The 12,986-nt window shown below is 44.8% G+C and overlaps 1 protein-coding gene across 2 annotated transcripts in view; it reads left to right on the top strand.

Moving 5' to 3' along the window:
* SPTBN1 (spectrin beta, non-erythrocytic 1) overlaps positions 1–12,986 on the top strand; it is a 204,219-nt gene that overhangs the window by 143,240 nt on the left and 47,993 nt on the right. For both annotated transcript variants that reach the window (XM_061155435.1, XM_061155436.1), the window contains 4 exons: positions 3,518–3,691; positions 7,359–7,450; positions 9,836–9,916; positions 10,279–10,394. In XM_061155435.1, the coding sequence (XP_061011418.1) occupies positions 3,518–3,691; positions 7,359–7,450; positions 9,836–9,916; positions 10,279–10,394 (463 nt within the window). The remainder of the gene's footprint in view (positions 1–3,517; positions 3,692–7,358; positions 7,451–9,835; positions 9,917–10,278; positions 10,395–12,986) is intronic.

Genomic DNA, 12,986 nt, shown 5'->3' with positions numbered 1-12,986 from the left:
CTTGTTTCCTAATGTACTTTGAATTGCAGAGGTCTCACTATGTCTAGATGGCCCAAATGCCAAGGTTTGGGTGAAGATTCACATCCTCGCCCTTCCCTCCTTCCATGTCCTCTTCCCTCTAGATACCAGCTAGTCATAAGTTTTCTCTACCACCATTTCCTTTTATTCCTGTTCAGAGTACCATTTAGGGTGTCAGGATTAGAAGAGTAATATCATTACCATCGTTTGGAGGCACATTCCACTCTGGTATTAAATTTGTCTTTCGGTTGACGTGTATCAGCTTCTCTGGCTCTCAGTGGGAGAGTTCTATCTAGACCCTGAACATTTCCTGTTTGTCTACAGAGAAGTGTGTTATTTCTAAACAATTTGAAATTCAGGTGGGGCATGCTCCCCCCGCCGCCCCCCCTACAACTTTAAGAATAATTGTTGGGAGGAAAATCCTTGAAGTGCCTCTGTTTGTAGATACATTTTGTGGGTTTGAGAACACGGTGATGATTAGTTCACCATTTCATTTATGGAGCAGCCCTTTAGGATTATTACTGATATTATCCTCATGTTATAGGTAAAAGTTGAGAAACAAGGCGCCAATTCACTAGAAAGTGGGGTAATTGTAACTTAAATTGTGGATATTTTAACATTAGCAGTGTCATCTATACTGAATTGCCCAGCAGAAGCATACTCATGGATCTGGTTTGTTCGTGTTTGATGTTTTAAAAGATGTAATGGCCAGGAGCAGTAAAAAAATTAAAAATAAAACAACTTTAGGGAGAGAAGAGCAGAGTATCAACCCCTGCCCAAATCTTGGTTTGATTTTTAGAAGAATTGCAAAAATATAAAACCAAAGTGGGGTGAGGGGCCTCCTGAAAACTTTCCATTTCCTCTGAGTTTTGGAAATTGGTGAGGTTTGTTTTTTTAACTATTTGAAGAAGTCTAATCGTTTACCCAACTGAAGAGGTTTCTCTGTCATTATTATTTCAGTTCCTTCCCTCGTGTTCCATGCAGTAGTGTTTCTGATGGCTGGTATTAACAGGAACTTGGGTTGCATTTGGATCAGGGTGAACCATCCTTAGCGCTCACCTGGCATGGCCAGTCAGCATCAGCCTGGGGTTCCTGCCACTTGACGATGGGCTTCTCCAACCTGCTGGAAAGCATTTGGAACCCTCCCATACTTCCCCCTCCCAGACCCCTGCACCACATATTCATATGGAAATGAACACGCAGTCCACTGGGATTTTGTAGCAGAGAACAGAGGCTTGAGAGGTCTCCTGTGTGTTTCAGGTTGTTTTTCAAGATCAGGTCAGAAAGAACTGTAGTTATACCTGGAGCAGCCTGGAAAGGTCCTGACAGCCCCCAACCTATTCCCTGTCTTGCCGCTCAGATTCTGTCAGATGACAGAACTAAAACAGTTTGGTAGAGAGTTTGATGTCCTCTATTCAAGGGGACACAGTCCATGGATGGGGCAGTGCTGCCTCCCGAGCAGTGGTGGAGTGCTCTTCCCAAGGGAGCGACCCTTGTGTGTTCAGGCTCCTTGACAGGCGTTTCTCTCCAGAACAGGCTGACTTAGGTTTGTGATGTGGGCGACCTTTGTTTTGGGAGTCCTGATCCTGGTGGCTAAGATACTAAAGAATCTGCCTGCAGTGTGGGAGACGTGGGTTCGATTCTTGAGTTGGGAAGATCCCCTGGAGGAGGGCATTGGCAACCCACTTCAGTCTTCTTGCCTGATGAATCCCATGGGCAAGAGGACATGTCCATGTCTCATGGACAGAGGATCCTGGTGCGCTACAGTCCATGGGGTCACTGGCTGAGCAACAAACACTTACACTTGACTTTGTACACAAGTTAACTTTACAAATGCTAATTCCACCCACACTGTTTCTCTCACAGTGAGTTAGGATGCAGCCTTTTCTGGCCACTCAGAGGTGAACTTGGGAAACTATCTGCCAGTGTTAGCACAATATTTGCATCCTTGCCACTCTGCAGCTCCAGGCCCAACCTGCACTGTGTGGTCATGGGCTCGCTGGTCAGGGCACAGGCCGCAAAGAGGAAGAGGCCTTAGAACAGCCCTGAAAAATGCCAGAAGCCCTCCGCCCAGAATTCACACACTTTCTTCGAGGCAGTGAGTCCACACCCCTCGATGTTGGTCAAGTTTCAGCAGAAACCTCCCTTGTCCACCCTGACAGGAGAACAGGGGGTCACTGTAGGAATCTTAGATGGAGTTCACCCACTTTAATGGACATTTTAGATCAGACCATTTTCTTACCTCACCAGATTACTTGATTTTCCTGTAACATTGTCACTTGACCTAACATGAATCACGGATCCTAGCATTCCTGACATTCCTGGAATGTAAGTTGTGAGTATAAAGTATCATCCATGCTCCCAAACCAGTAGTCGGGTTGAAAGTGATAAGAACAATACATGTGAAGTAACAGCACAAATGTAAGATACTTGATGAGTTCCTGAACCCTGCGGTCCAGACCACAAATGTATAGGTTTGAGGGGAAGGGAGTCCTGTGACAGTTGAAGTGGTTGGAAATGACTTCTAGAAGGAAAGATGTGCCTTGACCTGAACCTCAGTGGTGGGTGGGGTATGATGAGATGTCTCAGGAGAGAGGATGGCAGCCAGATAGGTACATCTCTGGGCTAGGATGGGTGTGCGCAACCTGGTGGCAGCTTTGTGGGCTTGTGAGATCAGCTCGAGGTGCAGCCTCTGTAGAGGGGGGAGTGACGGGTGATAAGAGGGATAGGAAGGGTGGAGCCAGGCAGTGGAAGCATGAGCTTGCTCTAGACACACAGGAGGTGATAGTGACCCATTGAAGATTTTTGAGTGTGTATCTTTATATAGTGCTTTGTTTATTTAAAATGTTCACCTTGAAAGGGCCTTTTTTGGATTTTAATATGACTAAATAAAAGGAACAGACATTTTGGGGTATTCCAACTAGACCACTGTTGTATTTTCTTTCCTTTGTCTTTCCAGCAAGTCACACCCTTTTACTCAACCCCCTCCATCATCCTCACAGACCACCACTTGAAAATTCTCCTGGTTTTGTAGCATGTCCTCCCTTTCTCATTTTGAGCCAACTTTAGGAAACAACCCAAACCAGCAGGTGGCAAACCTGTTTTTTACATTTAAAGCAGCCAGAAAGTCCTCAGCGGTGTTCTGCCATGCATCCGCAAAAAGCCATGGATGGCAGTGGTAGCTATGAAATTCTTTGTGAAAATTGGGCTCCTTTTTCTCTGAACTTCCAGCTTCCATGCTCACGTAAATTATGTCGCTTCCATGATAAAAACAAACCTCTGAAGAGTGATCAGTTATCATCCCTTAAGTAAATTTTCTCTTTTAAGACTGTTAGATAAACACTGTCCTTGGACTGAATGAACATATGTTTTTTAACGTTGTGGTGTGGGTTGGAGAGCGCTGCATGAATGGGCCCGTGTGAACTCTCTGGAATGTAGCTCTGAGCTGGTTTATGCCCTCCTGGATGATCTGTTTCTACCTTCTGCTCTTCTGTTTTAGCCTAAACCCACCAAGGGACGAATGCGCATCCACTGTCTGGAGAATGTGGACAAGGCCCTTCAGTTCCTGAAGGAGCAGAGAGTCCATCTTGAGAACATGGGGTCCCACGACATCGTGGATGGGAACCACCGGCTGACCCTCGGCCTCATCTGGACCATTATCCTGCGCTTCCAGGTGAGGGACTTGACCTGGCCACCGGGCCTCCCTGCCGAGTGTGAGCATCCCTGCAAAACTGGGCTCCCCTTCCAAGGGGACAAGAAGGACCAGGTTGAAATGGCATCTCAGAGTCAGGTGTGCTGCACATCACATTCAGCTGCCCTCTGGGCATGTGGCAGCTGCCCCTGAAAGTCTTGACTCTCTTGGCGGTTAAGGGGGTTTCTGGGCCTAGTCTCAGCCCACCACTGGTATCTGCTACTCAGCTTTCAGGAGCAGAGGTGTAAAGATGTAGTCAACGCTAGGTTACTACTAGTAGACTATCTGAACTTTGACAGATCGTGGCGTGCATCGCAGAATATTTTAGGCAAAGCTGCATAGAACCGTGACACCTGTGTGGGCTGTTTTCACCTTCTCATTCTCCTTCAGATGTAAGGAAGCAGTTTTCAGGGGGGTGTGCGGAGGCCTTATGCATGTTTGAATTGACGAATTTATGGGTTTGTTATGCCCAGGGGTAAGGTTATAAGCATAGAAACACTCTCAAGGTCATTCTGTCAATTTGCTTCATTCACCTTGTGAGGGGAGGGAGGAGCCTTGCAAGGATCACGAGGCCAGTCAGGGCTGCCATGCTTGCTTCTGACCCCTAAGGAGAGAGCTCAGCCTCTCCTGTCTGTAGCACCTCCGGCCTGATGGCTGGTTCTTTCTCCAGGCTGTTGCTTCATGCTTCTGCTTTTCAATTAAAATCTGAAATGCAGGAAACGCTTCTTACCTAGTATCAGGTTACTTCGCAAACAAAAGTCCTCTAACAGTTCTCTCTCCTCAGAAACTGCTTTCTGTGCCTTCCCTCTTTGTTAAGTCCCTCTGATGAAGTTTGATTGATTTTTTTCCCCCTAGGTAAATAAAAATCTCACCAACAAAGGGCCACACCAGAAATCATATTATATACCTCCCTTTATATTCTTACTAAAATGCTGAAATCACCCTCTAACCCGTCATTTTCCTTCTCACTTCCCTTGAGATTGGACTCTAGCTTAGTGGTGTCGGTGGGTATGTGGAAGGAGGCTAGGGGTCTAACGCAGAGCTGTTCAGAGACACTCCCTGAGTGGGGGTTCCTAAACCTGGATCGATCGATCATCTGACTTCTTGGGAAAGCTTTTTACTCACTCAGGTTCCCAGGTTCCAGCCCCCAGTGCTTCTGATTAAATAGGTCTGAACGGAACTGAACTGAGGCCAGGAACCATTGTTGAAGATGATATTATTAATGGAGTGACTTGATTTTGCAAACAGAACTCTTCTATAGGTTTCTGTCATTTGGTTCCTGAATGATTTGAAAATGGAGTGTGTAACACCATTAAATTTACTGATCACTGCTCTTGGCCTTAGGCCAACAGAGGTGAAATGAGCAGGCCCCTCCTCAAGCCTTGCCTCGATTCCCTAGAGTAAGAAGTTCTGTTTCTCTTGCCTTTGGCCTGTAATCAGAGCATGGAAGGACATCCTGACAATGGCCTCCCTTGACAGCAGGTTGGTGCCCATAGCCCTTGGGTTGTGAATTGGGTTGAGTCACTGACTCATTAATTTCCTGCCAGCTTGCCTTTTTCTGTGCTTGAACCTGTAAATGCCAATATGCACTTTCTCCCTTTCCTCTGAGGAAAGAAACACAGGCTTATGTCACTTTGTGGCCTGCGGGGGTTGGGGGTTGGTGTCTGCCATGCCCCTGCCTCCTGAAGCAGCTTTATCAGTCCATCCCCTGCTTTGCAAACTCTTACTGACTCCGCTCCAGCCAAGGCCCAGCTCACATTCTGCCTCCTCTGTGAGGCTTCCCCACGTACCTGCAGAGACCTGTCTCTCCACTGCCCCCCAGGTCCTGAATGTACAAACCTCGTCTTACATTACCTGTGTGTGTGTGTGTATGTGTGTGTCCCAGAGCCCCCAAGGTGTGGCCAGCCCTGATGTGTGTAGCAGGTGTGCATTAAATACCAATGGTGATAGACAGGTTTTATGCTGCTTTCCCTTTAAAAGAGAGTAAAAGATGATGTGAGAAACTGGAATAAAGGTCTTCGAGTTTGCTTGGTCCACATAGGGAGATGTCTTCATTTCAGAAGGGTAGGTTCTGTTTCTGAAAGACCATGTCTGAAAACAGATTCCATTCCCGAGATAGAGGAAAGCTGATAGGGGTTAATGTGTAAAATTCCACCTGCTTTCCTGATAAGTCTGTGTCTTACCCCTTGAGCAAGGGTTACTCTTGCATACTCTGTAGTTTAGAATTTATGCAAACTCAAGATTTCTCTTGGAGAATTTTTTTAAAAGCGTAATAATTTCAATTTCTAGGTGTTTTTCCTAGTTGAAAGTTTCTAACTTTTTAATCTTATACATGTTTCTGTTTTATCCTCTTCCTACCTCTTTTTCTTAGAAAGAATTCCGGGGTATGTTTCTAGATTAGATAGAAAGACCTTTGACAGGGGCCATGACTGGGAAGCTTGGAATGGTTAGAACTGAGAGAGAATGGATGGCTTTCTAGGCTGATACCATTGTCCCCAACTCTGTTCCACATGTTATTAGTATAGTCAAGGAAACTGAAGACAGAAGGGCATTTAGAGCATTTGTCTAAAAACCACATAACTGGTAGGCAGCCTGTGATCCAAAGAGCTGACATGTAGATTTCCTTACTAAGAGCCCAGCCCTCCATATTTTGCATTTCTTCAAATGCACAGCAGTGCTCTGAGATAGCCACTCCTCAGAGGGGAAGCCGAGGAGCTCACCCAAGGACACGAAGTATGTGGGGGAACCTGGATTCAAACCTAGAAATCTGACTTTGGTCCCAGTGAACCAGGCTCTATGTCCTGTTGAGAATCAGCAGACTATGAGTGACTTACGAATATAGGCTGTCGTAGTCCGTTCAGGTTGCTAAACAAAGTACCCCAGGCTGGGTGGCTTCCAAGCAATAGACATTTATTGTTTACGGTTCTGGGACTAGAGTGCCAGCATGGTCAAAGGAGGGCCCACTTCCAGGTCGCAGATTTCTCGTTGTACCCTCACTTGGTGGAGGGCTCTAGGAAGCTCTCTGGAGCCTCTTTTATAAAGCATGCATCCCATTCATGAGACCCAGGACTCCCAAAGTCCCCACCTCTTCATAATCACTTTCTGGGGGGATTAGGATTTGAGCATAAGAATTAATGAGAGTTGGGAGCACAAATATTCAGACCATGTAGCACAGAGCATGGAAGCACAGCATTTAAGAGCACTGTTTCTCTGAGAGTTTGGGTCAGTTTTCAGGAAATGGTGCATACACAGTCCTCATCAACAAAGGATTCACTGACTCTGGTGTGGAAAATCTTTGGTTGTGCAAAAACAGTATTTTCCTCGAGTCTGCTGGGATTCAAAGTGTACCATACCAACCACCATTCTAGCCTGTCGTTGAGAAAGATGGGCTATGCTGGGAGTAGAAATAACCCCTAATAGGTTCTAGGAACTCATGGCAGGTAACTAGTCTTCACTTTACTCTTTGTGCAAAGTAGAGAACCTAGTTCTGGTCATTATTTCCAAGAAGTGAACCCTGGCTTCAGAAAGCAGTTTTCATTGACCCTCAGAGTAGCCATTCTGCAAGGCTAGGTGTTGACCTAAAGTTTACTCATTATGTACATGCAGACCTCACATATCTGTTCATCTAATATTTCTCTGTAAACCTTAGATCCAGGATATCAGTGTAGAAACTGAAGACAACAAAGAGAAGAAGTCTGCCAAGGACGCTTTGCTCTTGTGGTGCCAGATGAAGACTGCTGGGTGAGTATGAACCCAAGGGTTTAGGGGCTGCTTCTCCCCAGACTCAGTTTTACCAGTCATCACTTGATCGGTGTTGACAAGTATCTTTTCCACTGCTTCCACTGAGATGTCTTGTTAACTTGTAAGCAGTTGAGACGCTGACATTTCAGCTAGCTCTTGGGATGGAATGAGTTGATTTATATTCTGGACCTGTCATCTGCACAATCAGTTTCCTTCTATTTGTTTATTAAGGAAGTTCCAGAGAGAAGTTTATCTTGAATTTTAAAACCCTGAAACTGTGTTTAAAAATCTCATCCATGGTATTTATAAAAGTTGTGGGCTTTCTCCTCTCTAAGTTCTGTGCTTTGGGAAGCTTTGTGCAATAAACTTAAGTGGACAAATGTACAATGTTATCTGAGTTTGCCTGCTTTTTTTTCTTTGATTGAAATTTCAGTGAAGATATTTTTTAGAGAACTGCATCTTATTTGTTGCTCACTGAAACTATTGAAGCTCTCAGGTAATAATTGAGAAGTGGTTTTGTCCCAGGTTGATTTTTTAAGTTTCTATTGAATTTGTTACCATATTTCTTTTGTTGTTTATGTTCTGGGTTTTTGGCCATGAGACATCTGAGTTCTTAGGTCCCCAACTGATCAGGGATGCAGGGATTGAACCCGCATCCCCTGAATTGGAAGACAAAATCCTAACCCCTGGGCCACCAGGGAAGTCCCCCAAGTTAATCTTGTAGGTCAGGGCTACATGGAGGACAGTTGTAACTGTAATGGGTGTGATCAGTCAGTGATAACTGTGGAAACCATGAAGAGTGTAAGGCTTAGTAAGGGGATCAAGTTAGAAATGAACTTTTAATCAACCATGGATAGAAAGTTATTAATAATCAATGTGGTGTAGAGTAGCTGATTGATTATTGGTTAGTGTTATAGGGAAGTGTTTCAGGAAGGTACTTGATTTATGAAACTTCATCCAGTTCAGTGATATAAGGAAGAAGGAAAGCTGAGTGTTTGAACAGGTAACCCCAGCTACTTCCTCTCCCAAAGTGATGTGTGCACTCAGGTATCCGTGTTTGCAGGCTTCTCATAGCTGCACTGGGGGTATGGAAAGCCAGTGAAGCAAGGAAGCCTTGGAGGCATCTAGTCAGGGTTGCCTTTTTCTCAGTAAGCATGGTGTTTTCAATCGAGGACACAGATCACAGGTTGAAATTACCAAGAAAGAAAGCCATGTGACACATATATGTGTTTGTTTTTATTTTTCAACAAGCAGAAGTTTAGGCGATCTTAGCTTCAGCTTGATTGTCTTCAATGTCTTTATTTTGTTATTATCTCACATTTTCGCAGTACCAACAGGCTTTTCTTTTTTTTTTTTTTTCTTATTTATTTCTTTTTTCTTTTTTTTTTTTTTTTATTAGTTGGAGGCTAATTACTTCACAACATTTCAGTGGGTTTTGTCATACATTGATAGGAATCAGCCATAGATTTACACGTATTCCCCATCCCGGTCCCCCCTCCCACCTCCCTCTCCACCCGATTCCTCTGGGTCTTCCGAGTGCACCAGGCCCGAGCACTTGTCTCATGCATCCCACCTGGGCTGGTGATCTGTTTCACCATAGATAATATACATGCTGTTCTTTTGAAATATCCCACCCTCACATTCTCCCACAGAGTTCAAAAGTCTGTTCTGTATTTCTGTGTCTCTTTTTCTGTTTTGCATCTAGGGTTATCGTTACCATCTTTCTAAATTCCATATATATGTGTTAGTATGCTGTAATGTTCTTTATTTTTCTGGCTTACTTCACTCTGTATAATGGGCTCCAGTTTCATCCATCTCATTAGGACTGATTCAAATGAATTCTTTTTAACAGCTGAGTAATATTCCATGGTGTATATGTACCACAGCTTCCTTATCCATTCATCTGCTGATGGGCATCTAGGTTGCTTCCATGTCCTGGCTATTATAAACAGTGCTGCGATGAACATTGGGGTGCACGTGTCTCTTTCAGATCTAGTTTCCTCAGTGTGTATGCCCAGAAGTGGGATTGCTGGGTCATATGGCAGTTCTATTTCCAGTTTTTTAAGAAATCTCCACACTGTTTTCCATAGCGGCTGTACTAGTTTGCATGCCCACCAACAGTGTAAGAGGGTTCCCTTTTCTCCACACCCTCTCCAGCATTTATTGCTTGTAGACTTTTGGATAGCAGCCATCCTGACTGGCGTGTAATGGTACCTCATTGTGGTTTTGATTTGCATTTCTCTAATAATGAGTGATGTTGAGCATCTTTTCATGTGTTTGTTAGCCATCTGTATGTCTTTGGAGAAATGCAGGCTTTTCTTTAAACACTGCATTTAGCAAAGCACAGACCTTTATCTGGTAATTGCCTTGCATTGTATTTCTTAGGTACCCCAATGTCAACATTCACAATTTCACCACCAGCTGGAGGGATGGCATGGCCTTCAACGCACTGATACACAAACACCGGTGAGTCCTTCGCGGTCACGCTGACCACGTGGGGGGAGGACATTGACACCCTTGTATAGCCGACCTGGGTGATGTTGCATCCTCACATTCGTTGCCTTAGATGTTGCACCACGGTGGAAATCCCTGCCTTCCACTCGAGGAGAGTGGGAGAGAGAGTGTAAAGTGTCCCAAACAAAGGAAACGAGTCTGCCAATTCTCTTCAGTTCTCTTAATAAACTTTGAGGTTGTTTATTCAAAAATTGGGTTTCGTTGTTTGATGATTAAATAATATCGTAGGCTTTTACTCCTAAGTGGACACCATTGGTCTCACAGTGTGTTTTCAAGCTGCGGTTTCTGTTGTGTTCCACTGTTGTTCTCCATAGGCCTGACCTGATAGACTTTGACAAACTAAAGAAATCCAATGCACACTACAATCTGCAGAACGCCTTTAACCTGGCAGAGCAACACCTTGGCCTCACTAAACTCTTGGACCCCGAAGGTAAGGAGCTGAGGGGTAAGAGGAGTAAATAGAAAATCTGCTTCATGTCAGTTTGTTTATGGGCACCATGTGCTTTGGGAATTATCTAAGGAAGAGGAGCTTAATATTGGTATATGAATTACTTGAGGATTTGTGTAAAGGATTATACCTGAAATGGCCTTGAAAGATGAGTATGATTTAAACATGTTGTAAAGGAGAGGTCGTGGTAGGCAGAGGGATTTATATGAGTAAAGGAACCAGGAAAGAGGAAGGCGTAACAGGGGACTAACAGTTCATTAGGGATGGTGTTAGCTTAACAGTAGGAAACATACAACCAGAAAGGTGAGTGGGGCCCAACAGGTAACAGTTTTTCGAGGTTATTTAGCAGGCAGTGGGGAGTCACCATAGGTGCTTAGACTCTGTGTTTAAGGAAGAGGGCATGAGCAGGCTCTTGCTGGTTGATAGTGAGTCTGGCAAGAGCGTGGTTTGGCCTGGGGGCAGAAATGTTTAGGAGCCTCCTTAGCAGACTGTGCAGTATTTGCTTCTGAGTAAGAAGAACTTAAATGAGGACAATGCACCAGGAGCCTGTGGGTGGCAGAAAGAGTAACATGCAGTCCCTCCTTGTGGCCTGCTGCTTGGTGGCACAGCACCCTACTCTGTGCATAACCAACCTCTGTCTGCCCCAGAGATCCCTGCAGCAGAACCTCAGAGATTGACTGTGGACGGCACAGAGCAGACCTGTGGGGGGCAATCCAGTGGGCTGTAACTCCTTTATTAACAAAATCCTAATTGTAGGCTTCATCTTAGCATGAGCTATCATAATGTTTTCTAATGTAGAGAAGTATTCAAAATGCGAAAGAATTTGTTTGTAGGGCTGGAGCTTTTTAGACCCTCTCAGCTGTGAGCAGATACTGAGAAAAAGCTGCATGTGAGTGAAAGTTTAAAGTGCTTACAAATATAGAACAGGAAGTTAAACTCCCCAAGGGCAGGTCGAGGTCATGAGGCTGCCAGGCAGGCTTCTTGCTATTTTCCAGTGCATCAGATTCACTGATAGGTTTAGTGCAGGAAGCTGAGATAAAATTATCTTTGTGCCAGCCCGTTGAGTGGTTTCTCAGTATAAACAGAAAACTAAAATTCCTTTGGCCGTGATAAATCTTTGTGCTTACCCCTGCCTTACACCCTCCCTGAGCCATAGGTCTTTGTGCTGAGATAGAGACTCTTTTTTTGAAATCACTGTGATAAAAAATTTAATAACTCGCTCATTAGTTGATCTTTCTAATCACCACCCACTATGAAAAGGGGATTGATGTTCCCCAGGTCATTTGAAGACAAGGAGCTAAAAAAAGCAGTTGCTGTCATTCATCCTGTGGTTTTGATCTTGATTATTAGTTGTCCTTAGCTATTGTTAGTTGCCTGGTGTCCCAGAGAGCATCCGTTTAAATAGAATTGTAAACAAGTTTAAAAAGGTCTTGCCTGCTCACTCCTTCCCAGTCATCTCCCATTTTGTGTTTATTAAATTATACACAGGGCCAGGGCTGGCACTTTTCCCCTGCCCTTCCTCCAGTTCTGTCTCCGTGGGGCCCACGCTGACAGAGCCAGACACAGGAGTGGGTCACAGGGGCCCTGGAGTGGGAAGAGTCACTGTGGCCCCCTCTTCCATTGGCTGCCTCAGTGACCCTGGGCAGGGAGCTTTCCCACCCTGTGCCCTGGTGGTCTTGTCTTTAAGAGAAACAACCCTACCCACTTCTATCCTCCTGGCAGCAGTGGAGGTGCACGAGTGAATGCACTTTGAAAAAAGAGCCCACCATGTCAGCAAAGAGCCTTCTGTGTGTTCTCTCCTCAGTGTACCCTGAACTGAGTACCTCCTTCATCATTGCCATACCCCAAAGACTGGCCACCTTCATTCATTTGCTCCCTCCCTCAATAAATATTTATTGACCACTCACTCTCTATATATACAGCACGTTAGGAGGGGAGAGTCAGAGTGGCACTCAGTCTTATAAGACTAATGAAATGTGCATAAGTAATCGTAGAGCCTGACAGAAAGCAGAGTATAAACGAAGTCCTTTAGAGGATAGAGGAGACAGTCTTTCCAGCTGCAGGGACTTAGAAATGACGGTGAGGGAGTGTTAACTTCTAAACTGGACCTAGAGGATAGGAAGAATGTGACTGGGGTAGGGAAGGCCCTTTCAGGCGAAGGGAAGTTGAAAGTGGAAGGAATATTTGAAATGGCTGAGGGTAGTGATGGTGGTGGTGATGATGAATAGTTCAATTTGGTTCAGATCTATGGCACCTTAGAAGAACTAGTAGGCTATAGAATGAGAAATGTCTAGAATGGTGCTTTCCACTTAGAGGAAGCTTGATAAACATTCGATGGATGGATGAAAGGAAGGGAGGGAGGGAAGGAAAGTTATGGGAAGTTGTAGAGGACTTCAGGACTTATTTTTCAGACTGAAGGGCACTTTTTGAGTCGTTTGGGCTTAGAGGAAGTATGCTCACAGCTCTGCTTCTGGAACATCAGCTGGGTGCAGTGTGTAAAAGGAATTGAGTAGAGGAAGACCCAGTGAGGAAGCCATTGCTTCAGGTCTAGTTATGTGACCTTGAGAGTCTGAC

Source organism: Dama dama, chromosome 11 (genome assembly GCF_033118175.1).
Source record: "Dama dama isolate Ldn47 chromosome 11, ASM3311817v1, whole genome shotgun sequence".
NCBI classification, from domain to species: Eukaryota; Metazoa; Chordata; class Mammalia; order Artiodactyla; family Cervidae; genus Dama; species Dama dama.
The sequence above is the reverse complement of the archived record's forward strand: the minus strand, read 5'-3'. Positions and strand labels throughout refer to the sequence as shown.